Consider the following 27,130-nt stretch of genomic DNA (forward strand, 5'->3'; position numbering starts at 1 on the left):
CTAAAAGTTGTAAAATATTTGATTTAAGACATGAAAATAATACAGTACTTTTCATAAGAAAGCATAGAATGTAAGTTGTATGTATTAGGATAGAAAATGAGAGATGAATGGTTATAGTATATTTTAAGGATGTTTTTGTTTACCATCGAGTCAGTGTATGTTGTTTGTTTTTTATGCTTTTATGTTAATTTTTGTTTTAATTTCATGTTTGAAATTTCCACAATAAATAAATAAATAAATAAATAAATAAATAAATAAATAAATAAATCTGAACGCATGATCAACCCAGTGTTCCACAGAGTGTCAGGATTAGAACTCATGCACAAAGAGCTTCTCTGTCAGCAGGACCCACAAGACACCCATCTCTCTCTCTCTCTCTCTCTCTCAATCTCACACACACACACACACACACACACACACACACAGAGTAGCTATAGAAAAGGAACTTTTCTCTTTAATGTTCTCATTTCCAGACATAGCACATCACATAGGACTTTTCTGTGCCACGGGTGCACGAATAAGCAAACTGCAAGGACACAGCTGGGGTGAAGGAGATGGCAGCTTGTTCTTCATCCCCACAAGGAGAGGCTCTCACGGTTGTGGCGTACAATGTGGCCTGGGCAGGGAGAGGATTCAGAGGTCTTCTAATGAGCAGGCAGAAATCACGGAGTCCAGCCTTCAAGCCCACTTGGCACCCAGAGAAGGTTCAAGTTTTGCAGAGGTAAACAGATCCCGTTCTGTTTGTGTGCAGCATGAGAAAGAGGGAGTCACATATACTAGGAAGCAGCAAGGGTGGGACATCATAAGGCAAACCCTGGGGAGGGGCAGCTACAATAAGGCAGGAGCCTCCCTGCTAAACCCCACAGAGTATGGGGGACGGAGCAGGTGAAACACGGGGAGGCAAGGCAAAAGGCAATTGTAAGGAAAGAGTGAAAGAGAAGTCCTGGAGACCAGGTTTCCCTGGGCCTCTATCTAGCCTGCCCCCCACAGGTGGAGGGATTTGACATGGCAGAGTGCCAGGGGTGGCTTCTTGCCCCCTTGTGCCCCTCATAGACATGGGCTCCCCACAACCATGTTCACACTCCTGGACCAGGAAGCGGGAGATGTAGATTGGGCAGAGCCTCCCCCATTATCTTATGGAGGCATCACTTGGGAGGTCGTGATCGGACTCCTCAGTCTCCGCGTTTGGGGCCAATTCATTGTTCGGTACCGGAGTAAAAGCAGGAGATTTTCTGAAAGAAAAGAAGGGCGTGGGGGTCACATGGGCACTAGGGCTTGGTGGGGGGGAGGTCCAATGGGGGAAGGCAGATACAAGTCTTACAGGGCAAGAAAACCATGGGGCTTGAGGAGGCACTCTGGTACCATAAAGCAGAACAAAACTACTGGGACACAGGCAGGGTCACTTGGCAGCTACACTGGGAGCCTGTTGGTGGGTATGGGCAGAGATTGAGGTGGGCAAGGATGCTTTCTTGGGATCTGGCCAAGCCTGGGGTTGCCTGGGCATGAGGAGGGGGGCAGTGTGGACATCCTCCCCAGCCCAGCACTGCACTGAATTCCTTGTCCTATAAGCTAGTGCAAAAGCCCTGCAGGTCAGCGATGCTTCTTTTGTCCAGTGGAGAGTCTCTTTTTCAACAGCAATTCCATCTGTCAAAACTGCAACACCTTCTAGAGACACATGGCACGAAACACAACTCCTGCGAGTCTGTAAGGGGGGTTACAGCCAATCACTTGGAATCCAGCCTTTGATGAACCCTCTCTTCCCCAAAAATGAAAAGAGGACCCACAAGCCCAAGGTCAGCTCTTCACTCTTCTTGGCTGACCCCACTGACTTTCCTAGTGCTATAAGAAGAACTTTAATGGTTGGAAGCCCACACTGCCTCCCCACAACGACTAGAACCTGTCAGTGGCCCTGCTTCTCCAGCACTCACCTATCTCCAGATTGGGTAATGAGCCGCCGACAAGTCTCCATCTGCACATCCAGCCCACGCTTCATACTACACATCTCCATGTACTCATGAAGATGCCGGTTCATGTCATTCTTTGCCGTTGCTAATTCCAGCTAGGTCAAAGAGGAGCAACAGAGAGAGTTATCCTGCTGGCCACATTTAAGCCACCTCATCAAGAACATCATCACCTCCTTGCCTCTGCCCTGAGCAAATGGTTTGATACATAGCGAGAGGAGGCCTTGTTCTTGTTGCCATTGTGTGCCTTCAAGTAATTTCCAACCTATGGTGACACCCTAAGGCAAACCTACTATGGGGTTTTCTTGGCAAGGTTTGTCCAGAGGAGGTTTCCTATTGCCTTCCCTGAGGAAGTTCATCTAGTAGGTTTCATGGTTGAACTGGAATCAAACCCTGATCTCCAGAGTCATAGTCCATAGTTTGAGTAAATCACTATGCCTTCCTTCACTGCAATCCTCTCCACTCCCTTGCTACATGTACAAGCTAGTTCTCACTCTATCACACTCTAGTGCAGGTGTGGGAAGTGGGTAGCTCCCCAGGTATCCATGAACTCCAAACAGGTCTAGCCAACATAGCCAAAAGTGAAGAATGCCAGGAGTTGCAGTACAACAAGATCTGGGAAGTACATCATTACCTCCCTTGCTCTTATGTGACAAAAGGAAAAACCCAGGACCTAAGACTGGGCCTTGCAAATGAAGGAGCTGGCACAATTCTGAAAGGCTGGAGTGACCAAGCAGGAGGAGGGCACTTCATCACCAACCCAACAGTGTCTCCAGGTGTGCCCTTCATCTTTTCTCACATCAGCAAACAGCTATCATTCATCCTTATAGGAAAAAGTAAAGCGCCACAGTACTTTGGGGGAAAGACTAGACATCTTTCCTGGAAAACCAATTTTGTACTCTTCACTTACCATGGAATAATGATGGACTAAGAAATGTTAATTAGCATCTTAAAGCCCAAACAGTAAGGTACTGTATAATCAATGAAGAATGATACAAAACATCCAGAGTCATGGTGTGTTTCTAGTTTAAGCAGGACATGCACTTCACCAGAGACTCTCCTTTTTGGTAATAGCCACCAGCAACTCTCTTTTTTGTGGAAAATGTCACTGTTTCTTTCATTATCTTTTCTTTTATTTACAATTGGTAAATTTGCTAATACTGTACAGCATATTTGGCTGACTACTATCTTTACATTATAAGGATCCCGCCAAGTCCAAAAGTTGCTTTGGTTACAAAAATGCATTGTGGCCTAGAGCTTGGAAAACTATAGCTCTCAGAATCAACTGACTTTGGTGTCTGGTGAATTTTGGAATTGTAGGACAGGGTCCTGCATTGTGAAAATGTAGTACAAAGGCTCTGCATAAGGAGTTACGCTGTGCCTCCCCTCTCACCCCATCCCATCCTTTAGCTGCATGACAGCCACCACAGCCAGTTGGTGACAACTGGAGAGAAGAGGGCATGGGAGAAGTGACTGGCTATGCTTCTATAGCCAGGCACAGAATAAGGACATCCTCCATCAAGATTTCCAGAACATGCCCAGAGGTCTCAGTGGAGGATGTCACTACTCTGTGCCTGCTTCTCCGATGGACCTTCACTATCTGCAGGTCACTAAACAGCTACAGAGAAGGGTCTCTGGCAACAAAAAAGTGGATCTGGGAGCTGGTCTGGTCATTTTGTGAGTTTGGTAGAGAATTCTGACCTCTGCAGCAACTGAGAAAGTGACTAGCAATGGCATAAATTGGATTTATCATAATTCACAAACAGAATATCAGCTGTAGTCAATTAAAATGCCTACACCCATTCCTCAAGCAACTTTGGTCCCACTCATATGTACATTTCCTGCACCATGAATATTAACTAGTCAGTTAAAGATCCCATCTTTGCTTGCATCTCATTCTCTATCTCATGTCCCTCTTTATTCCCTTCTGTTATTCTTCTCTCACCTCAATTTGGTCAATGGTTTCCTGATATTCCTTCTCTCTGCTCTTGAAGAGCGACTCAGTGTCCTTGATCACTTTCTCCAAACTGTCATCTGGCTGCTGTAAGGATAAGTGGAGGTGCCCCAAAATAGGGGAAGAAAAAAGAGAGAGAGAGAGAGAGAGAGAGAGAGAGAGAGAGAGAGAGAGAGAGAGAGAGCAGGTGTCACTTGTTAGAAAAAAGGTTACAGGACCCTGCATCACCACAGCAGGACAGAGGCAAAAGCAGAGGGGACAGCAGAACAACTCAGGCCAAAAACATCATTTATAGCACATGCATCCAGCATGTAGTCTTAGCTAAGTTAACAATTAATTCTGATTAACTAGACAGTACAAATCACAGTATTCCTGGCTTGAATTCTGCATCCAATGTCATATCAGTAAATGGATTTAGGGAACTCTCACTCTCCTATTTAGCTGCCCTAAATATGTGAATAGCAATAGTGATTTACCTCTCAGAGTTGGCAAGTTGAGTTATTTGCAGGGTTTTAAATTGTTTTCTTTTTGCCTTCCCTGTTTTCTTTCTTCAAGTGTTTCTTGAAACCTGAAGAGTACTGAAGGAACTACTTTATTCTTTAATCACTGAGTTCTCATTTGTAGGATAGTTTCCAATCATGATTTTATTTCTTTGTTAGATGATAAACACATTGATTCCATCAATCTGCTTTGTGTGGGGATGTCCTTGAGGACAACTTACAAGCTTTAGCTGTTGCAAAATGCTGCTGTTGCTATACAAAATATATCACTCCTACTTCTAGTCCACATTCACTGGCATCCCTTGTAGCACTCTCTCCCCCTTTAGGTGGTTTTTAAAACATACATACATACATATGAATAAAATCCTTTTATTTACACATATAAATGTTCTTCCCCAAACTTCCTTTACTTCTGAGGAATGATCTAAGATGACTGGGCAGCCCCAATATCAGGACGGCTGTGCTTCACTGGTTTGTGAAACATTTACTTTTTTAAATAGGTTAAAATGGCCCCAAATCCCCTGAAATTCTTTCCAAGTAGTAGTTTAGGCTACAGCAAAGGATGTGTGTGTGACAGATTGTCCAGGTTACATTTTAAAAGTAATATTATCCCCTCATGATCAAACCAAACCTAACCCATTGAAAAATAAAGGAGAACATTGCATTGCAAGTAACATTATTTGTAGCATCATTATTTCCGGGCTCCAAGAAATCTATACTCTATCTATGTCCAACTTTTTCTTAGTCTAGTATTTTCCCACTATTTTGTTTTGTTTTTGGGGACACAAAGCTTCTGTGTACAGGAGTGTGACTAATAATATATACGCGAGGAACACAGAAGTGAGCCCAAGAGCTCCCTAAGCAACTGGGGAAGAAAGAGCTCTGCAATCATATACAGGGCTTAAGGGTGGATTTGACAAGATGGGCTTGGAAGACAAAGAGGCTGTCTGTTACCTCTCCCTGGGCTTCTGCAGCAGCAATAGCATAGCCAGAGAAATCCTCCCACAACAACAGCGTTTCTTCAGTTTCCTCCCAGGTGAGGCTGTCGCAGTCATCCTCAAAGTCATACTCCCTCCTGAGGACAGAAGGAGGTGTCAGATAACCCCATTACATTTTACAGTGGTCCTTCCACATTCGCTGTGAAGGACCCCTGTGGATGTGGAAGAACCACAAATAAAAAACCCACTATTGTTTTTACCTGAAAGAACACCTCTCTAGGAATCTCCTGATCCACCAGTGCAACTCTATGGTCAACATCTGCCTAGAGCAGTGTTGTCTATAAGGACGTCTAGGTTCTCCAGCACAATTCCATGGTCAACTTCTGGCAGAGTTCTGCTGGAGGACCTAGGGATTCCTAGAGAGAACATATTAATCAAAACTGCAAATAATTAAATCTGCAAAACTCAAAGCTGCAAATATGAAGGGCCAACTATATATACAGATTACATATTACAGTGGATCCTTGTTATACGCTGGGGTTTGGTTCCAAGATCTCCCGTGTATAACAAAATCCGTGTATGCTCAAGTCCCATTAAATATAATGACATAGCAAAATGGTGTCCCTAATAAAAAATGGAAAATCAAGGTTTGATAGTTGAAATTTATACTTTTTTTTAACATTTTCAAACCGTGTATGCTTGAATCCGTGTATAAAAAATCAGTGTATAAGAAGGGCCGACTGTACATTCCTATCCAGAGGAGAGGTAGGAAAGGAGAGGAGCATGTGAGGAACAGGAGCACAAGCTCCACTGGCTACTAGGGAAGATCAGGTTAAAGGAGAGGCTTTCAGACACCTCTTGTTCTGAGATGGCCAACATTGGTCTTCTTGCTGGCCCAACCCTAGTCCAGGGGCTGAAATAGCTGGAAATATTATTGTTGCCACCACAGCTACCATGCAGACAACTGATTGACTTCACATAACAATATACCGTATATATTCATGAAGCTTGGATAGTCTTATTTAGTCAGTAGGGATAGGAGGTCTGAAGGTACTATAATGTTTCCAGAATCCACATGAAATAAGGTATATGTCTATACAAAATACTCTCAGAATCATTCCTTCACTTATTTACCCAAACCCTCAACAAACCACTACAATGAACAAAATTGCTATTGTTGTGTGTCCCTTTAGGTCATTTCCAAGTTATGGTGACCCTAAGGCAAATCTATCCTGGAGTCCTCTTGGCAAGATCTGTTCAGAGAGGGTTTGTCATTGCTGTTCTTTAAGGCTGAGAGTCCGCAGGGTGACCAGAGGTCCTCCTTTCCTAGGACATGTCCTACATTTCCACCTTCTGTCCAGGAAGAATTTCAAAATGTAACTCATTTTGAGAATGATTAAGAAGCATGAATTTATATTTATATTTAGGTTTTTAGCTTTTGTCTACATTTTCCTGAATATCCTACATTTTGTGGTGCCTTGTCCTCCTTTGTGGTCACCCTGAGAGAGTGTGACCTGTGCAGGGTCACCCAGTGGGTTTCCATGGCTAAATAGGGATTTGAACCCTGGTCTTCCAAAGTCCTAGTCCAACACTCAAACCACTACACCATGCTTGCTGTTGCGAAATTATAACCCATCACATCTTAAAATTTAGAAGGGCCAGTGAGAACCAGTTAAAACTTCTCTATAGAGGATTAGCTGGATTAGCAAATCCTTCATCAGTAGCTTGTCTCATTCCTCCCCATTGCACATGATGCTGGCTACACTCACAGCTGGTTGAGCATCCTTTGCATCTCCTCATTTATGCTCATGGCTGTGGTCTCATCTTCCTCCTCCTCTTCAGGTTTTTTGGAGGCCTCGCTCTCAGACATGGAGGTGTCTTCATCACTGACCAGCTTTCTCTCCCGCTTCCGCCCCACTGTACTTGGGACCTTAATGGGAGATAAGTGCAGAGACTACAGAACAAGGTTGGGTTGGAAGTCAGAAGTGGGGAGGGGGCAGGTGAGAAGAGGTGTGAGGGAAAATGGGATGACGTGGAATGATATGGAGAGAGGGAAAGGGAGAAAAAGAGAGAAAGAGAGAAAGAGAGAAAGAAAGAAAGAAAGAAAGAAAGAAAGAAAGAAAGAAAGAAAGAAGGAAAGAAAGAAAGAAAGATGGGATGGGGTGGGGAGAAAGACAGAAAGTGGGGAAGGGACAAGAAAGACGGGCTTATTATGACCAGGTTAAAGATGGTATGTTGGCTAAAATGCAGTTTTAGAAACCTCTATTTTTAAAGTAAAAACTAAGCAGCTGAAGATGCAATCTGATGAAGGTTCACAACAAGGGAACTCAAATCATACACCAAAGATGGAGGCAGGGAGACAGAAAGACAGACGTATTAAGTAGTAGAGGGAGAAAAAATGCCAGGATTTACAGTTAAGTTCCATTTTACAGAAAAGCTTCTAACTTGCATATCTTTTCCAGCTCAAAGAAAAAACAACAACTAACCAACTGCTTCTGTAGGGAAAGCAAGAGAAAGAAGACAGCAAGTGCAAGATAGTGAGCAAGTGAATAAGACAAAGAGAGAGAGAGAAAAAAGGGGGTGGGGAGGAGAAGGGAGAGATGGTGTTAGAGAGAGACACCCACAGTGAACTATGTCTCCCTCTCCAGCAGTGGCTTCCTTGAGTGGGCCGACCAGCTCTAGCTGCAGAGATAGTGTCAGGGCCTCCCTACAGCCTCATGGAGATCTTGTGCAGGCTGTCCTCAGACACAAAGACTTTTGTGTTTTGTGATTCCCATGAGAAACTGAGGTGGACACATGAAATAAGGTGGAAGCAACAGGACATTTTCCCTTGCAAGGGATGCATGTTGGTTTTTCAGTATCTCCCTTCTGCCCAATGGGAAGCACATCTGGGGACTCTCACCTGAAACATTTTGATCATGTCCTCACAGTTGCGCTGCTGGGCCACATCACAAAGTTTAGCTGTAATGTCTATGCGCCGGCAGATGTCCATGTCCACTTTCATGGCTTTTTCTTGAATCTTGGTATCCAATTCTGTAAGGTTCTGATCCAGCACCAAGTAATGAAGAAAGGATGGGAATTAGATAAGGGCCTAAATAAAGTTTCCAGTACAAATTATGCCCACCATGAATAAAATCTCACATTAAATCTCAGTGTGAAATGTATTCTTGACATCATATTTTACAGCTAGGAACTAAAGCTGGGGTGGGCAAACTGTGGCCTGTAGGCTACATGTGACCCCTAGGGTTGTTTATGTGGCACCCAGGCATCATTTTTCTGCATCAAGATGGAGCCATTTTTGCCAGGTTTTGGAGGTTCCCTTGAACATTTTGGACCTCTTTTTTACAAACCAGAAATGACTTCTGACTACTTGTTTTGAAAAATGCCTTTGTATAGGCCTAAAATGGTCCAGTGGTTCTAACAAGCATGTCCTCCCAGAGCTCCAAGACTGCATACAATGTGTGTGTGCTGTTGTTGGGTTTTTTTTGGGGGGGGGGTGCTGTGGAAAATGTGTGCCCCAAGGTCTCATAAAATCATAGAGCTGGAAGAGATCACAATGACCATCCAGTTCAACTCCATTGTGCCATGCAGGAAGCCCTCTCAACAAATGGCCATCCAGACTCTGTTTAAAGACCTCCAAAGAAGGAGACTCCACACTCTCTGAGGGAGTTTGTTCCACTGTTGAACAACTCTTAGTCAGGAAGTTCTTTGTAATGTTTAGGTGGAATCTCTTTCCCTTTAGTTTGAATCCAGTGTTCTGGGTCCTAATCTCTGGAGCAACAGAAAACAAGCTTGCTCCATCCTCAGTGTGACACTGCTTCAAATACTTATACAGGGCTATTATATAACCCCTTAACCTTCTCTTCTCCAGGCTAAAATACACAGCTCCCTAAGCCTCTCCTCATTGGGCTTTATGGGTTCCAGACCCTTCACCATTTTGGCTTTGCCACTCCAGCTTGTCAACATCCTTTTCGAATTGTGGTGCCCATTGTTGTCTCCCATGGAGCTAAGGTGTCCGTTCCAGCCTTCCACAATTGCTCGCTCCTGCACTAGAGCATCCTCCATGCCCTATGTCAGTCTGCAATTACACAACTGCCATCTCTCTCTGGCCCTGACATAAGGTTGCAGATGTATGAATGCAGATGGTGGGAAGGATATATACTCACATTGCTCATCAGCCCCTTGAAAACAACCAGTTCTGCCTTCAGTTGTTCCACCTTCATAGCCAGCTCCTCCTGACATGCTTCTGCCTCTTGAGCCTCCTATTTGGGAGGCAAACATACAAGTAATAATGTGGAGAGAGAAAGGACAAATCTGTATGTGACAGAATAAATGGAAAGGCCCTCACCTCATTTAGCTCAGTCACTCGGTCCTGGAGCTGAACACGCATGGTGTACTCCTCTTCCCACCTGGCAAGACAAATGGACGAAAGACATGGCAGTCATTTTGAAACCTGAAGGATCCTTCCCATTGGGTGAAATCTGGCCCTGGTACAAGAAACTTTGGTCACATCCAAAAGAAACTGGCAAGGACAGTGGAACACCCTCTGGAATGTGTTGCAATGACAGGTGGGAGGCTCTGCCATACAGATATAACTCCTCTTGCTCTGAATGTGATGCCTGTTATTCACATCCTACCAGGCGTAGAGGGAAGAGAGTAACCACAACCTATGTTTAGCAACTGCAACACTCCCTGGCCCAGAATAAACCACACTGATAGATGACTCCAGCCTCTCCTCCCTGCTATGCTGGATCAGGCCAATGGGAATGTCTATCTTCATCAATTTTGGAGCAGCCATAGGTAGCATTCTCTCTTCCGTCCTACACAACTATGCATGAACCAGCTGTCTTTGGCCTATGGAGTGGCATTTTCCTACTGCCAGACTGCTAGATCCATCTCTCCACAGACCATTAAATCAATAGTCTTTGCCACTGTTCAAAGTGACTCCACCACCCTGCACTGCCATCAATTTATTTTATTTATATCCTGCCTTCTTCCCAGTATAGGGATTCAAGGCACCTAAATGAATTTAAAACAGTACAAGTTAATAACAATATAAGGTATTAAAATGTAGATACAAAGTTTAAAAAACAATTAAACAATTTTAAAAAGTTAATAACATTATAATCAATCAACTGCAGTACAGTCAGCCCTCTGTATCCCCAGATTCCTAATCCACAGATTCAACCATCCACGGTTTGAAAATGTTGTTGTTCTTGTGTGCCTTCAAGTTGTTTCCTGTTTAGGGTGACCCTAACCTACCATGGGGTTTTCTTGGCAGAATCATAGTCCAATGCCCAAAACTCTACACTACCCTGGCCCTCTTTATTATATTATATTATATTATATACAATATTATATACAAATCTTTTATATTTATCTGTGTGTGTGTAAAATATTATGCATATGCACACTTGGAAACCTTAGCCTTGATTTTGTCATTTTATATAAGGGATGCAATTTTGCTATGGCACTGTATTTCATGGGACTCGAGCACCCATGGATTTTGGTATCCCCGGGGGAGTCCTGGAACCAAACCACAGCAGATAGCAAGGGCTCACAACAACAACAACAACAAACAATAAGACACCATTGTCTTTAATAGGACTTGAACATCCATGGATTCTGGTATTCATAATAGTAATAATAATAATAATAATAATAATACACCATTGTCTTTAATAGGACTTGAGCATCCATGGATGTTAGTATCCATGAGGGTTCCTGGAACCAAACCCCAGTGGATACAAAGGCACACTGTAAAAATAATGATGATAATAATAATAATAATAATATATTTATTTGTTTATTTATTTATTAGAGTACTTATACCCCACCCTTCAGCCCTAAAGGCTATCAATGTTGGTATGGACTTGGGCATCCATGGATGTTGGTATCCCTGGAGGGTCCCCGAACCAAACCCCAGTGAAAAGCAAGGGCCCAATGTACAAAGGAATGCCTTGACAACAGGAAACTAGTGCAAAGAGAACACAAGAACAGCCCCATTGGATCAGCCCCCAATTTTACAAAATGCATATCTCATCTGCCAATCACCATCTGCCTTGCAATGCTAATGGATTCATCCTTCCTCTCCACTAAACTGAACAGACAAAGTCCCAAGTTGGGAAACAGAGAAGAGAAGAACTCTGTACACAGCTGTAGCTGAAGTGGGATAAGGCACAGTCTCCCTTTTCTGCCTCCTTTTTACAGCCTTAATTTTTTGTTTTGTTTCATTTTCTTTTGCACAAAACAAAGGGCACTTAAGAAAGCCCTCTTCCTTCCAGATGCAACAGCTCTGTTGCCACCCTGCCTTGCCTAAAATAAGTGGAATTTTTCCTCTGGCAAGCCCCAAGCCAAACATTCTGTATGCCAGAAGAGTCCGTCTCCTTACCAGACCTTACAGGGCAAGAACAAATTGGTGATTACTCACTGTTTGGGGAAAACACATAAAATGGAGCAGAATATGAGAAAAAAGGAATGACTCAGGCAGTGGGCATGAGGAGGGAGGGGCAGACTAAACTTTTGCATTAAATGCGTCACTTCTGCAAAATACAGTTACCTCCCTTCAGTGTCCCAGCATTCCCACCCCTTTAAAAATCTGTTTTTGAGACCATATACCATGTTGTTGTGTGCCTTCAAGTTATTTCTGACTTATGGTGACAATAAGGTGAACCTATCAGAACATTTTCTTTGTGAGATTTGTTCAGAGGGGTATTGCTTTTGGCCTCCTTTGAGGCTGAGAGTGAGTGACTGGTTGAAGTGTTGCCACTGGGTTTCTATGGCTGAACAGAGATTCAAACCCTGGTTTCCAGCCTTGTAGTCCAGCATTCAAACTACTACACCACACTGTCTCACACCATGCATCCAAGAATCTTGGAGTTGGAAGGGGTCATAACGGCCATCTAGTTAACTGACTGTCATGCAAGAAGAAGTAAGATCTATCAAATATAATTTCACTTATCCATTCCGAAGTATGGATAGTCGTCCAATTTGAACCATCTTTGCATTTAGCCAAAGATCATATTGTACCTGTGACTTTGGTCCAAAACACATTACAGAAATAATCTAGTTTGAGACTGCTGTAACTGCCCTGGCTCAGTGCTAGGGAATCCTGGGAATTGTAGTTTATTGCGACACCAGAGCTCTTTGACAGAGAGGAAGGCTCCATGTCTCACAAAATTACCATTCTCAGAATTCCCTAGCACTGAGCCAGGGCAGTTTAAAATGTCTCAAACTGGATTATTTCTGCAGTGTGTTTTGTACCTTTGTTTCATTCTGACAGACCATCAAACCTGGGTGACTGGGGCCTGAATGAATCCACACTCCAGTGTTACTGGGAAGCCTTCCAAGGTGCCTTCAGATGGGTGGTTCCTCTCTCTAATAAATCATTGCTCCTCTGCTCCAAGCCGCATGCAGAATCCCAGTTCCAGCATGCAGAGTCTTCCACACTGTGAAGGGCTGTTGCATTTTGTCCATAACGTCATCTTGTCCTGTTCCATCCACGTCAGTAGTTCTGACATGTCTGCTATAGGTGGAGAAGGAGAAGGCTGACATCGCTTGAACAACCATTTGAAACCACACACACACACAAATATCTAAGCAATCTTTTAAGAAATCCCACACCATTATTTCATGCTCACCACTCAAGCATGACTATTCATTACCTCTGTGAAGTGTCAAAACAATTTTTCCAGCTGCAATCACATGTATATCTACTCAAAAGCAAATCTGCAACATTGTCCTGAGTGCGATAATCTGCTATGGCATTCAACACAGAGCAAGCAGAAACCCTCACCTACCCACCCAGCCACTTTTGGTCTTGGCTTGTGTTTCTTGGTCACAATGCTTAAGCTTGGGAGATGGTTTTCTTATGCACAAACTGAGAAACCCGGTTGAAATCAACCTTTTTCTTCCGTATTATCTCCATGCCATTAGCCTTTCAGCTCTAACCCTGTATGGTGTTTTGAGCTACACCATCACTTTCCTTCCTTCCTTCCTTGCTAACTGGTAAAAATATATTAAGTGCTGCAGAAAGAGCAAGACTGATGTGACTATTGGGAACTATGAAAAATCCAAGACCTCCTTCCCATCCTTTTCACACCCGGCGGCCTTCTCTGCTCCCCCTCCCCAAAACCTGGCCAACATCTTTCCCTTCTCATCTGCAATGCACCATTTCCTAATAATAGGCTCCCAGCTGCCAGAGTCCCTCCTCCTCACTCCACACAGCTCAGGCAAGCAGACAGCATCTAGCACAGTTTCCTTGAGTGACCCCATAGCTCTTCCCTCCCCACCCCACCATCCAGCAAGTGGCTCTGAAGATGGAAGACAACAAAGGGAAACAAAGGAAGAGGTGCAACAACGCAGTTCCAAAGAGGCCACGTCACCGAAACACCACCAGGCCAGCAGCAAACCTTCCTGCCATTCTTCCCGCAGGGCAATAAACCTTCATTCCTTAAAGTAGGAATGGGAGTCCTGCAGTCTTCCAGATACTGTTGGACTGCAACTCCCAGCATTCCTCATGATTGGCTAGAGATGCTGGGAATTGCAGTGCCACAACATCTGCAAGGCTGTATGATTCCCACCCGTCCCTGCCCTAAAGATATTAGACTCACAACATCAAGAGAAATGATGGACAAGGTACTCTCGGAGGTCTTCAGAAAGCAGCTCAATCCAGCCTAGGTTGCCAAGCCTAGTTCCTTTGGGAGCTCTTTCCTAGCCCCCGACTCAACCTGCTTTTAGTGTTAACCGTGAGAGCACCAGATTTCAGAGGGCTAATTTGGGATCCAGAGTAATACAGTACTCACAAAGTATATATACACTGGTTTAAGGTCCACTATACAACCTATATCTACAGCAAGCATGCCCACGCTTTCCCTACCAAGACACCTGTGATGTGCCTCACTTACATGGATGTGATAAAACAAGGATGGGAATCATGTGGCCCTCTAATGTTGCTGAATTGAAAGTCCCATCATCTTTCACTACTCCCCACGCCGGGTATTGCAACCCAATAGTATTTGGAGGGCTGCATGATTCCCACCCCAGGCTAAAGAGAAGAATGTTCTTGCCATATCATGTTATGGCCTACTTTTTTGTCTCCAGCACAAGCCTCAGGGAAGCTCACATCAGAGCATGAAAGGAATAGATCTCCTTGATTCTTAATGTGCCCTGCACACCCAGATCCACTAGGAGGAATCAAGGGGAAAATTCTCAGCCTTATTAATCCAACTGCAGTTAGGACCACTGCTTCGAGGATATTTACCTACATGTTGACTGACATAGTTGGGACTAACCAGGAGGCTTCTGACTTATTTCTACACCCCAGCTGTAAGCTGCCCCGCTAATTCCCCCAGCCATACACCTGAGAATTGTAGTTCTATATAGGTCAGAGGGATATGAAAATACTCTAATGGATTAACTGTGCTTTCAACAAATAATTCCTAATTTTTATTTTAGAAGAAGCCATGATAGTAAGACTGGTATAAATCTAATACAAGTTGGCAGTGCACATACACCTTCCATTGAAAAGGAAAGCCAAAGAACTGATGTCTCTTCACTTTTGTCAGATTTAATGAATTAAAAAGGAATTAAAGACTAAAGAGGGAACATGTTTTTAAAACATATAACAAATGTGTGTTTTAACTACATTGGGCATAATTTATGGAAACTACATCTGGTATAATTTACTGAAGGCGGATCAGATAGTCCTTGCAAAAGCCTTCCCAGTCTCCAAAACTGCGTTTTTCTGCAGCCATTAGTGGGACTCAGTATAACTACATAGTCATCTCGTCTCTGCATTTGCTACTCCAACACCACTTCATTTCTGAGAATTCAAGCCCTCTCTAGAACATTTATTGATTCCTGCCATTAGGATGTTTTTTCCTCAAGATATCTATGTTGGGTATGTGTGAGAAAAGGGAAGGAAGGAGAAACAAACAAACATAGGGCCCAAACAGACAGGCCAAAATAAAGCTGCTTTGGGTCACTTTGGAGGTATGCTGTTTAAATGCTGCATGCGTCCTAAGAGACCGGAAGCCACGCCAAAGCCACACCCCAGTCCTAAGAACAGGAGCGCAGCTTTGGCGCAGCTTCTGGTCTCTTAAGTTGCGCATGTCATTTAAACAGCATACCTCCTAAGTGACCAGAAGCAGTTTTATTTTGGCCTGTCTGTGTGGGCCCATAGTTCAGTAATAAGGATCTCCTTCTACTTCAGCAGCCACTTGCTCCCTGGAATCATGGTGGGGTGTCCACTTGCCAATTTAGAGACTTAGCATTTATTTAGTGCTGCCACCAAATGCACAAATCCAAATGTATACACCACAAACATCCTCTCTTGTGCACCCACAAGGCACAGGCATCTGAATTCCCCACATACTTGATTCAGTACAGTTGAGAACTGGCCCTTTTCCTGTATTTTAATAAGAGCCAGGCACAGGGGACTCAAAACAAGTGGAATATTTCCCATGACATTCTCTCCATATCAAGAAAAGCTTCAGCCACTACCTTAATAGTGGATTAGGCTGCTCTGAAGGACACAGGAAAAAAGGAGAGTCAGGGGTTTGTGGCTGGGGAGCATGGAAAAAGAAAAAAGAAATACTATACTACTTTCTACAGTCTTCTCCTTCCTGGTAGAATCTGCTGAATGTTCACTAGTGGAAGAGAAGATCCAGTTTGATTTCTTTCTTGCCTTTTGTTCCAATACGCCTTGGGCTGCTGGACCAATTTCCACATACCATGACTAATAAGATACTAAAGACAGAGGAGTTTAAAGGAGACTTGGTGGGCTAGGAGTAGGTGGTGATGATGCTTGATCCTTTCTTCATCTGCCATTTTTCCACTCCAGATTCATGCAAGAGAAATGTCTGCAACAGCAGACAGAGATCTAGAAGCATCTGGAGCAGAGAATCAGCTGGGCGAAGACAGGTAAAAGCAGCAGAAACCTCTCTGCCCGCTACTGTGCCCTCTAAAAGATTTATTTTCCCCTCAGATGCATCTACACACATTAAAGAAGAAATACAGTGAGCTCTTGGTACCAGGACCTCCTGTGGGTACAAAATCCATGGATTCTCGTGTCTCATTAAACGCAATAGCATAGTGAAATGATGTCCCTTAAATAAAATGGGAAAATCTAAGGGCCTGAACAGACAGGCCAAAATAAAGCTGCTTCGGGTCACTTTGGAGGTATGCTGTTTAAATGACGCATGCATCTTAAGAGGCCAGAAGCTGCACCAAAGCTGAGCTACAGTCCTTGGGACTGGAGCATGGCTTTGGCATGGCTTCTGGCCTCTTAGGAAGCTGGCAGCATTTAAACAGCATACCTCCAAAGTGACCCGAAGCAGCTTTATTTTGGCTTGTCTGTTCAGGCCCCTAGTTTCCTTTTTGGAATTTATTTTTAAAGTATTTTCAAGCAGTGGATCGTTGAATCTGTGGATACATAAATCCAACTGTACCTAAGCACTGTCTTTCTAGAACTAAGAGCTGTAAAGGCAGGTGTAAGGACCTAACCAGTATGGTTACCAGAAAAAAGGGTACTCTGGTATTTTACAGAGCTTCAGGAAGAAACCAGGGTGGCTCAGTGGTTTGAACTTGGCTTTATCTCATCAAAGCACTTTTCTGACATAGCTATATCAAGAATGACTATCCATTGGCATCTCACTTATCTTGGATGAGGATAAGGCAGAGGAGTGGGAAAGAAGCTTCACTGGTTTTTTTGAAAGACAAGTTATGATCATAACTATAAGAGAAAGGACAGTTAGATAAGCATTAAAATAGTCAATGAGAGAGAAACTCACAACATAAGATCCTACAACACATTTGCACATTCGTGTAGCCTTGCTACAAGCAGCAGCAGTGATAGCAAAAAACCACAGTGACAGGATTAGGGCCTGGGACTTTTAGTCCTGCATTTGTAGTTTGCTTGTGCATTTTGTAGGAGAAGGTCTCCTAAGGGCTACCCAGCCAGACATTTCTGGAAATGAAAGCAACATTCAGGGAATAAAAAGCAACTATTTGCACGTAGTTTACCAACTACTATTAGCCACTGAAAAAGCGGATAGCATTGACAGATTGACTCTACGAATCTGTCTACTCTACTTTAAAATGCAGTGGTCACAACCAAATCTCAAGGCAGTGGATTTCATATCTTAAAAGCACTTTGTTTTGCCTGTGCTGAATCTGCTGCCCATCAGCTTTATGGGCCCACATTCTTGTATGGAGAGGAAGAAAGCATTATCCACAAGGCTGATGGTTCTTTCTCTTAACACCCCCCTCCATCCATCTTAGGTCAAAAGAGCCATGACAAAGGAGATTCAAGCCCAGATTTTTGAAAAAGAAATTAGAAGTGGCCCAACAGGTATTGGGCACTAGTGCTGGGGGGGGGGGGGGGCAAACCAATTTATTGTTTGCTGTTGTTGTGTGCCTTCAAGTTGTTTCTGACTAATGGCAACCCTATGGTGAAATTTTCAGAGGGTTTCTTGGCATGTTTCTTCAGAAGGGGTGGGTTGCCATTGCCTTCCCAAGGTTGAGCTAGGATTCTAACCCTGGTCCCCCAGTGTCATAGTCCAAACACTCAAACAACTATGCCATGCTGGCTCCATAACAATTTACCTAAATTAATCCATCATCCCAGTCCACTGATGGTTTTGAAGCTCCATTGGATGGGGAAAAGAGGACAACCCAAAATATACCATCTGTGTTTTTCCTGGAATCATAGGCGCGTTACAGACACGCCGAAGGGGCATGCTAGGGTTAGGAAGGGGCGTATTAGGGTTGAGAAGGGGTGTCCCTTCCGGACGCCCCTCAACTCTAGTACGGACTGAGTCCGTACAAAATGGCGGCGCCCGTCCACATGGTAGCCACCATTTTGATGTCGTGGACGTGTAGCGTCCGGACGTCGCATGGCGGAAATGACGCCGCGAGTGCACAACTAGTGCCTCATGGCGCCACTTCCGGGGCCATTTCAGCGCTTCTTCCTTGCTGCGCCCGGGAACCGCGCGGTTTGGCTGCTGCGGTTCCTGGACGCAGCAACCGGCGCCGGCAGCAGAGCGCCCTTCTTGGGCACTCTGTAACGCACCTTAGAATTGTAGAGTTGGAAGAGACCGCAAGGGCCATCCAGTCCAACCCCCTGCCATGTAGGAAATCCAAATCAAAGCATCCCCGACAGATGGCCATCCAGCCTCTGCTTAAAGACCTCCAAGGAAGGAGACTCCACTGCACTCTGAGGGAGTTTGTTCCGCTGTCGAACAGCCCTTACTGTCAGGAAGTTCCTCCTAATGTTGAGATGGAATCCTGGTTAATAGTAATGGGGACTGGGATGTGATTTCAAACAACCCTTCACTTAACCTGATCACTCTGCCTACAGCTACATTTAAAATAAAAAATTGAGATTCAGTTACCAACTTTCCATATTGCATCTGTTTTAGTGCTTGTCTTTTTTCCACAAGCAAAGAAATTCTCCCAACACTTTGTTTTTTCTGCTTAGGGAAGACAGTACAACTGCATCATCGCTTTGGCCTTCCTCTTCTGCATCTTTTTCAACTCCAGTCATGGACAAGGAGAGGGAAGTCTGCAGCACATGAGTAAGATCTACATACCTGCAAAGCCCTGCTATCTTCTCTCCATCTAGGTTCAAAACACACTGCAGAAATAATCCAGTTTGAGACCGCTTTAACTGCTTTGGTTCAGTGCTAGGGAGTCCTGGGAATTCTGGTGTATTGTATTGCGGTGCCAAAGCTCTCTGACAGAGAAGGCTAAATGTCTCACAAAACTACAGTTCCCAGGATTCCCTAGCATTGAGCCAGGGCAGTTAAAGTGGTCTCAAACTGGATTATTTCTGTAGTGTGTTTTGAACCCTAGTCACACACACATCCCCACTCATTTCTGAGACGTCACCAGATATTTTTTGTACAACTCACTCTCAGAAATTAAAGACTGATCCTACATCTAACCTTATGATCCTACATGAACCTCATGATTCTACGTCTAACCTCAAATTCTCTACTGCATTTATCTACAAAACAGCAATAGCGGCTTCATTTAAAAGTATTTCATTCAAAATACATACAACTTTTTGTTTCCTGCTCTGCCATGACTGTGACCCAGTATCAATGGTGACTTTGCATGTTACAAGGAAATAGCGTCGACAGAAATATGTGTGATGTACATATTTTCTTCACACTTGTGCAAAAGACAGATCTTCCCCATGGCAACATGAGTAAAATCCACATACACACAAGGAATTCCCATTTCTTGCTGTCACATTTGGTAACATGTGATTCAACCATCCAGAATTTTTTTCATGCTCAAACCTGATGAGTTAGCAATAGCCACATGGAATCACAGAACTGAAGAGTTAAAAGGGACCCCAAAAGGCCACCTATTCCAATCCCCTGACAAGGCAGGAATATGACACCAAACAGAATCTATGGTCCAAAACACACAGTCTGAGACTGCTTTAACTGCCCTGGCCCAATGATAGGGAGTCACAATAAACTACAATTCCCAGGATTCCCTAGTACTGAGCCAGGGCAGTTAAAGCAGTCTCCGACTGGATTATTTATGCAGTGTGTTTTGGACCTTTGCTTACAAATCTCTAGTGAAGAAGAATTCACCACTTTTGGAGATATTCTGTTCTACAGCTGAATAGCTCTTAGTGTTAAGGTTTGATTGGTATTTACTCCAAATACTACTTCTTGGCAAATGCTCATTCCCTATCCATCTCACTGGTAAAATTTGTCAGAATGAGGGATTTCTCTCCACAATCACAGATTTTCACTAGTATATATATGATTATCTTACAATTGATTTGGATCTAGATCTATATCTATATTCAAAACCTTTCCCATTTCGAGTGCATGCCAGTTCTTACCAACCAGAAGCCTCAAAAATATGAATAATGAGACAACTGGCCCACTTGGTGAAGTTCAGTGTAATAAAGTCCACATTTGAACCTGCCTCCCATCAATGAAGCCCAACAGTGTTAAAGACAGTTGCACTCTCAGAATATTTCAAAGTACCCCATGTTTTGCACACACTGCAGATCTTCCTGCTTTCCCACCCTTCATATCTGTATTTCCTGTAAGCATTTAATATTCTGTTTATTGATTTATTTTCATTTCTATACTACTTTTCTCATGGAGAGGGACTCAGTTAAAAAAAATCAATTTTAATGGGACATTTTAAAAAATGCGACATTTTATTTTAAAAAATCTGTCTTAAAACTTTTTGTAAACCTTTTAATGTTTAATCTCAGTGGGCAGATTTTATTCTCCTGCTATTTAAAAGCAAAGCGCCCAGTTATGTAACCAACCCTAAGTATGCATGATTTTACTGCATTGCTTTTTAATGTAATACTAATCTATTATTATAAATGCATTATTTTTCACCTTACTGTTTTAATGTTTTTTGTTTCTTTTATGCTGGTCTTTGATTGAAATAAAGTGTGTGTGTGTGTGTGTGTGTGTGTGTGTGTGTGTATAATGTGTTATGGAAGCTGCCTTGCATCCTGACCTGGGAGAATGGCAGCATATATATAAATAAAATAAATTGTTTTGAACAATAAAAAATTTAAAACAATTAACATAATTATATTAAAACAGTCTAAAACTATTTTAAAAGTATACAAAAGATAGATAGATGGATGGATGGACGGATGGACACACTCCAATAAGAAGCTTCCTTGCAGGCGATTACATGTTAAAAATCTGCTTAAACAAAAATGTCTTTGCTTGCAAGCAAAAGGAAAGCATGGAGTGGGCCAGCCTAGCCTCTTGTAAAAGGGAGTTCCAGAGGGTGGGAGCAGCCACCAAGAAGGCCCTGTCTCTTGTGTCCTCACCAAGTGATCCTGGGATGGTGGTGGGACTGGGAGAAAGCCTATTAGTCTAATAGACTTTCAAAATCAGTTTGGCCTGGTACAAATGGGCGCTTTGTGGTGCCCTGGGACCAAAACTAGGGTTCGGGAGTGCGGAGTGACCGTGATGCCATCATGGCCTCCTATCCACATGGGAGGGGTGCCATGATACGCACACGCCATGCAGCAAGCAGACGTCGCTTGCAGGAAGTGGTGTCATGGCGGCACCCTTTCCTCTTTACTGCGCTGCAAAAAAAGAAGCAGCTCTAGGCAGCTTCTTTTTGGCAGTACATTGTCACTTGTCATGCTGTTTGGTGGCTGTGATGTGGGACAAGGACAGGCGGCACAAAGCTACCCGTCTGTTGAGCCCCATAATAAGTTTTTCTGATGCTTAACAGCTGATATGAAATAGGCAGGTGGAGCTAGTGTGGTGTAGTGGTTTGAGTGTTGGGCTAGAACTCTGGAGACCAGGGTTCAAATCATAGCCCATATGCTGCAGATAGTGCCATCCCTGAAGCTGGTGTCACTAGGTGCAGGGGTGACCTTAGCCAAGCCACACTTTCTCAGCTTCAGAAGAGGACAACAGCAAACCCCTTTTCAAGAAATCTTGCCTAGAAAAACCCAGTAGGGTCACCACTATAAAAAAGAAAAAAAACAACCACATTATAAGGCAGATAGACATCTCAAAGGTGAAAAAGAGGCACCTTTAAGATAGGAAAGTGGCAGGAAAGAAATCAGACAAGCCTGCCTCCTTCATAACTGAAGTGCAGTAACAGAGAAGGCCTTTTGGTCTGGTTACAGCCTTCCTCATTTCTGAAGGTGGGCTGACAAAAGCTTCTCAGAACATTTTAGCAACCAGGCAGTTTTGGAAGTGAGAACCTCTCCTCAAAACTTTGCCTTAATTCCTTATGGTTGAAGGACACTTTTTATACAACTCCATACCTCTCTTAAAAAGTGAAAAGGAGCCCCTGAGCTTGAGATTTTCAGGAAGAAACAATACACAAAAGCTATGTTGTTGTTGTTGTTGTTGTTGTTGTTGTTGTTGTTGTTGTGTGCCTTCAAATTCTTTCCATCCTATGGGCAACCCTAAAGCAAATTTTTCACGGGGCTTTTCTTGGCAAGATTTATTCAGAGGGTTTTTGCCACTACCAGCCTCTGAGGCTGAGACAGTGTGACTTGGCCAAGGTCACCCAGCGAGTTTCATGGCAAAACAGGGGTTTGAACCCTCTTTTCCAGAGTCATAGTCCGATGCTCAAACCACTACTCCATGCTGGCTCCCAAAAGCATCTTCACTGTACATTTGTTCCCTTGTCACTCCCTGCAACCGTCTAAATGTAGGCTGCAAGTTTCTCAAGCTGAGGACCCGACTTTTGCTTAGACAGACCAAAACCATTTTTGTCTGTAGAGCGCAATGTGCACCGACAGCGCTACAAAAATAAGACATTACAGCTACAAATAATATTTCTTTGCAAACGCAGGTCTTTAAAGGGCTTGGGTTTCCGCACTGCCTCCCCCTCCAAGTCGGCTGAGTCAGCCTTCGCTGGCGGCAGAGATGTGGCACAGAAGCCATCCAAGATGGCTCTCTCTTCAGAGATCCCAAATAACAGAGTAACGGAATAAATCTAACACAACTCCTTGTAGGAGTCAGACACACATTTTACATCTCAATAACCCAAAGTTATTTTCGTACCATCTGATTATACAATATAACCAACTGCGGTTGAATGATTCCATATTTGCCGTCTCTGTGTGATCTCTGGACTACATAGAACTCCTTCCACACATCCCATGTCAAGAGCATATGTGGAGGACCTTTCCAAGAATTTCGAACAGCAACTGGTTATATTGCATTATTACATGCTATTCATTTTTTTAAAATGTGAAATGTATATCGAAGTTGGTAATGTGATTTTGTAAACACACAAGGAGTTTTGTCAGCATCGTTCCACTGCTCTGTTATTTGGGATACTGTCCTTGAGGTGAGTGCTCACTTTTTTCTGGTCTCACATCAGAGACTCAGGAGAAGATGCTAAACGGATAGCAATGTGGGCACCGTGCATGTTTCCATAGGAGTCCCAAAATAAAAGAGGTGGCAATATGGCTTCTGGTAGACCCACTTAGGGTTTGGTGTGGCTGCTGGGCAAGTAGGAAAGTGCCCCTTTGTGCTTGCCCAGTAGCCATGCCATTCTCCCCAGGTGTGCTGCCCCACTGGTTGTACCACCCTTTCTGGGGTGCCACCCGGCATTGTCCGCACCCCCCTGATGACACCACTGGATGCAGACTTGTTTATATACATCTCTCTCACTCTTAGGCTGGGGTGGCAACACTGCTTTGTCAGGTCAAGGTTGTTGACAGCAGGACCTTTGGAAACTTCCCAATTCAAGAGCAGAAAGGGTTTTTGGATCACAGTGCTCCCTCCACAGAAAAGAGTGCCAAACTTCCCAGGTCACAACGGGAGAGACCCTGCATCCGCACTGCAGACATAATCCTGCTTTGATCCCACTTGACCTGCCATGGCTCCATGCTGTGGAATTCTGGGAAGTGTAGTCTGTTGTGTCACCAGAGTGCTGCTCTCCTCTTGGGGTGGTCCTCTCAGAGCTCAGCTCTGGGGCCACAACAAACTACAAATGGAGGTTGAGGATAGGTCCTGGAAAAGTGGGATGTCCCTCGTCCCCCTGAGTGGGCAGAAGATGGAAATGTGGGAGAGGTCTTGGGAAAGGAAGACATGTCTGAGTGGAGGACCTTATGATGGAGTTCCTCCTGGAGAGAAGGTGGAAATGGAGGACAGGTTCTGGAAAGGGACAACATCTGGTCACCCTGAATGGAGGCCCTTTTGGAGTTCCTCTTGGGCAGAAGGTGGAAAAGTGAGACAGATCCTGGAAGAGGAGGACAAGTTCCTCCTGGAGAGAAGGTGGAAATGTGGGACAGGTCTTGGAAAAGGAAGACATGGCTGGTCACCCTGAACGGAGGACCTTTTGGGGTTCCTCCTGGAGAGAAGGTAGGAATGTGGGACAGGTCTTGGAAAAGGAAGACATGGCTGGTTGCCCTGAATGGAGGACCTTTTGGGGTTCCTCCTGGAGAGAAGGTAGGAATGTGGGACAGGTCTTGGAAAAGGAAGACATGGCTGGTTGCCCTGAATGGAGGACCTTTTGGGGTTCCTCCTGGAGAGAAGGTGGAAGTGGAGGACATGTCCAGGAAAAGGAGGACGCCTAGTCACCCTGAATGGAGGGCCTTTTGGAGTCCCTCTTGGAGAGAAGGTAGAACAGATCTTGGGCAAGGAAGACATATCTGAGTGGAGGAACTCCAAGAGAAGGTGGAAGTGGGGGACATGTCCCGGAAAAGGAGGATGCCTAGTCACTCTGAGTGGAGGACCTTTGGGGGTTCCTCATGGGCAGAAGGTGGGAAGGTGGGCCAGATCCTGGAAGAGGAGGGCAAATTCCTCCTGGAGAGAAGGTGGAAATGTGGGACATGTCTTGGAAAAGGAAGACATGGCTGGTTGCCCTGAATGGAGGACCTTTTGGAGTTCTTTCTGGAGAGAAGATGGAAATGGAGGACAGGTTCTGGAAAGGGACAACATCTGGTCACCCTGAATGGAGGACCTTTGGGGGTTCCTCTTGGGCAGAAGGTGGTCCAGATCCTGTTAGTGGAGGGCATGGCTGAGTGGAGGCCCTGGGGGGGGGGGGGGGTTTGTCCTGTGTGTGTTGCGGTTGTGTGTGTTGCGGTTGTGTGTGTTGCGGTTGTGTGTGTTGCGGTTGTGTGTGTTGCGGTTGTGTGTGTTGCGGTTGTGTGTGTTGTGGTTGTGTGTGTTGCGGTTGTGTGTGTTGTGTCTGTGTGTGTTGCGGTTGTGTGTGTTGCGGTTGTGTGTGTTGTGTCTGTGTGTGTTGTGTCTGTGTGTGTTGTGTCTGTGTGTGTTGCGGTTGTGTGTGTTGCGGTTGTGTGTGTTGCGGTTGTGTGTGTTGCGGTTGTGTGTGTTGCGGTTGTGTGTGTTGTGTCTGTGTGTGTTGCGGTTGTGTGTGTTGTGTCTGTGTGTGTTGTGGTTGTGTGTGTTGTGTCTGTGTGTGTTGTGTCTGTGTGTGTTGTGTCTGTGTGTGTTGTGGTTGTGTGTGTTGTGTCTGTGTGTGTTGTGTCTGTGTGTGTTGCGGTTGTGTGTGTTGTGTCTGTGTGTGTTGTGGTTGTGTGTGTTGTGTCTGTGTGTGTTGTGTCTGTGTGTGTTGTGTCTGTGTGTGTTGCGGTTGTGTGTGTTGTGTCTGTGTGTGTTGTGTCTGTGTGTGTTGTGGTTGTGTGTGTTGTGTCTGTGTGTGTTGTGTCTGTGTGTGTTGTGTCTGTGTGTGTTGCGGTTGTGTGTGTTGTGTCTGTGTGTGTTGTGTCTGTGTGTGTTGCGGTTGTGTGTGTTGCGGTTGTGTGTGTTGCGGTTGTGTGTGTTGCGGTTGTGTGTGTTGTGTCTGTGTGTGTTGTGTGTGTGTGTGTTGCGGTTGTGGTTCTGCTCACCTCCTCTTGTAGTCGTCCCTCTCCCTCTTGACCTTGGCCAGGACGTTGTAGAGGGCCCGGATCTCGGGGGTGATGGTGTCAATCTGGACCCCGACGCCGTCCGGGTGGTGGAGCCAAGAGACCCCGGGGCCTTGGACCAAGGGGGGGCCCCCTTCCAACCTCCGGGGCCCCCCTTGCGAGGAAGAGGAGGAGAAGGACCAGACGGAGCCTGGCAGGAACCTGGAGGAGGAGGAGAAGGAGGAGGAGGAGGAGGACGGGTGCTGCAGTGTCTGCGGAGCCAGGGCTGCGGAGGACCCGGGGGCCCCGGGCGGGTGGGAGCCGGGGGAGCCCAGGAGCCTCGGGGGAGAGGAGGCCGGGTGGGCCAGGGCCAGCCCCAGGGGCCGGATGGGGGCCACGAAGCCGGTCTGGACGGCCTGGCTCCTGGTCCGGGGAGCCCTGCCGCCGCTGCCGCCGCCGCTGCTGCCGCCTTGGGCCAGGGCCGCCTCCTGGAGCTGCTTCTCCAGCTGCCGGTTCCTGCGCTCCAGTTCGTGGACCTTGGCCAGGAAGCATCGGAAGCGCAGGTTGAGGGTCTTCAGGACGCTGATGTTGGAGCCCAGGTCGTTGCGGAGGGCCATGGCCGCCGGAGGAGCAGCAGCAGCAGGAGAAGAAGAAGAGGAGGAGAAGGGGGCCAGGGGGTCCTCGCTGCCCGGAGAAAGAGGCGAGGAGGCGGGGAAGAAGAAGGGGAAGCCCCTCGGCTGCTGCTGCTGCTGCTGCTGCTCTTGCTGCTGCTCTTGCTGCTGGAGGAGGAAGAGGCTGGGGCCCAGGAGCAGAGGGTTCATGGCTGACTCTGGCCCAAGGAGGGAAGGAGGAAGGCAAGCAGGGAAGGCCAATGGCAGCCCTGGCCAGGCTCCGGACACCAGCAGGACAACGCCGCCGCCGCAGGAGGAGGAGCCTCCCTGGGAAGGAAGGAAGGAAGGAGGAGGGATGCTGCACAGCCAGAGGAGGAGGAGGACCAAGGATGCTGCTGCTGAAGATGCTCCTCCTCCTCCTCCTCTTTCTCTTCCAAGGGCTGCTGCGCTTTGCACGTCCGCCTCTGGGGCCAAGGGAGGACGCCTCCTCCATTTCCCGGACGCGTCCTCCACCCCTGTCCGGGAGAAGCAGAGCCCTTCTTCAATCGATCTGGGGCCCTCCCTCCAAGGGAGGGATGCAGGCCCAGCTCCACAAGGCCTGGACTCATTTGAAGCAGGGCCCTGCCTCCACTCCATTTGGTGCCATGATCCAGCCTCGAAGGGGGAGATGCGGGTCTAGTTCCACCAGGCCTGGCCTGGCCTAAGAAGCAGGGCCCTGCCTCCGGTCCATTTGGTGCCATGATCCAGCCTCGAAGGGGGAGATGTGGGTCTAGTTCCACCAGGCCTGGCCTGGCCTAAGAAGCAGGGCCCTGCCTCCGGTCCATTTGGTGCCAT

The 27,130-nt window shown here is 45.5% G+C and overlaps 1 protein-coding gene across 3 annotated transcripts; it reads right to left on the bottom strand.

Annotated features, from left to right (window-relative positions):
- Positions 1–110: 110 nt before the first annotated feature.
- Positions 111–26,590, bottom strand: IFFO1 (intermediate filament family orphan 1). 3 transcript variants are annotated; one of them, XM_089488913.1, is made up of 9 exons: positions 25,689–26,588; positions 9,702–9,762; positions 9,520–9,615; positions 8,256–8,396; positions 7,123–7,283; positions 5,370–5,490; positions 3,907–4,002; positions 1,929–2,059; positions 111–1,232 (listed from the first exon to the last, which is right to left on the bottom strand). In XM_089488913.1, exons 1-9 carry the CDS (start codon positions 26,504–26,506, stop codon positions 1,130–1,132), a joined length of 1,728 nt encoding a protein of 575 aa, XP_089345039.1. In that variant the 5' UTR covers positions 26,507–26,588; the 3' UTR covers positions 111–1,129. The 3 variants fall into 3 exon arrangements, with proteins under 3 accessions (XP_089345039.1, XP_089345038.1, XP_089345040.1); XM_089488912.1 differs by having other exon boundaries at positions 7,123–7,307; XM_089488914.1 differs by lacking the exon at positions 111–1,232 and adding an exon at positions 1,241–1,702 and having other exon boundaries at positions 7,123–7,307; positions 25,689–26,590.
- Between the last annotated feature and the right edge of the window lie 540 nt (positions 26,591–27,130).

Source organism: Sceloporus occidentalis, unplaced genomic scaffold (genome assembly GCF_023333645.1).
Source record: "Sceloporus occidentalis isolate IW3139 unplaced genomic scaffold, rSceOcc1.0.p SCAF_1, whole genome shotgun sequence".
Classification (NCBI taxonomy): domain Eukaryota; kingdom Metazoa; phylum Chordata; class Lepidosauria; order Squamata; family Phrynosomatidae; genus Sceloporus; species Sceloporus occidentalis.

Bases quoted from the DNA above. Each gene is read 5' to 3' on its own strand.
- IFFO1 (XM_089488912.1), bottom strand. From the start codon at position 26,506: ATGAACCCTCTGCTCCTGGGCCCCAGCCTCTTCCTCCTCCAGCAGCAA. The intron at 9,616-9,701 runs GTGAGGGCCTTT...CCTCCCAAATAG, and splicing joins GAGTGACTGAGCTAAATGAG to GAGGCTCAAGAGGCAGAAGC. The intron at 4,003-5,369 runs GTAACAGACAGC...TTATCCTTACAG, and splicing joins CTGCAGAAGCCCAGGGAGAG to CAGCCAGATGACAGTTTGGA.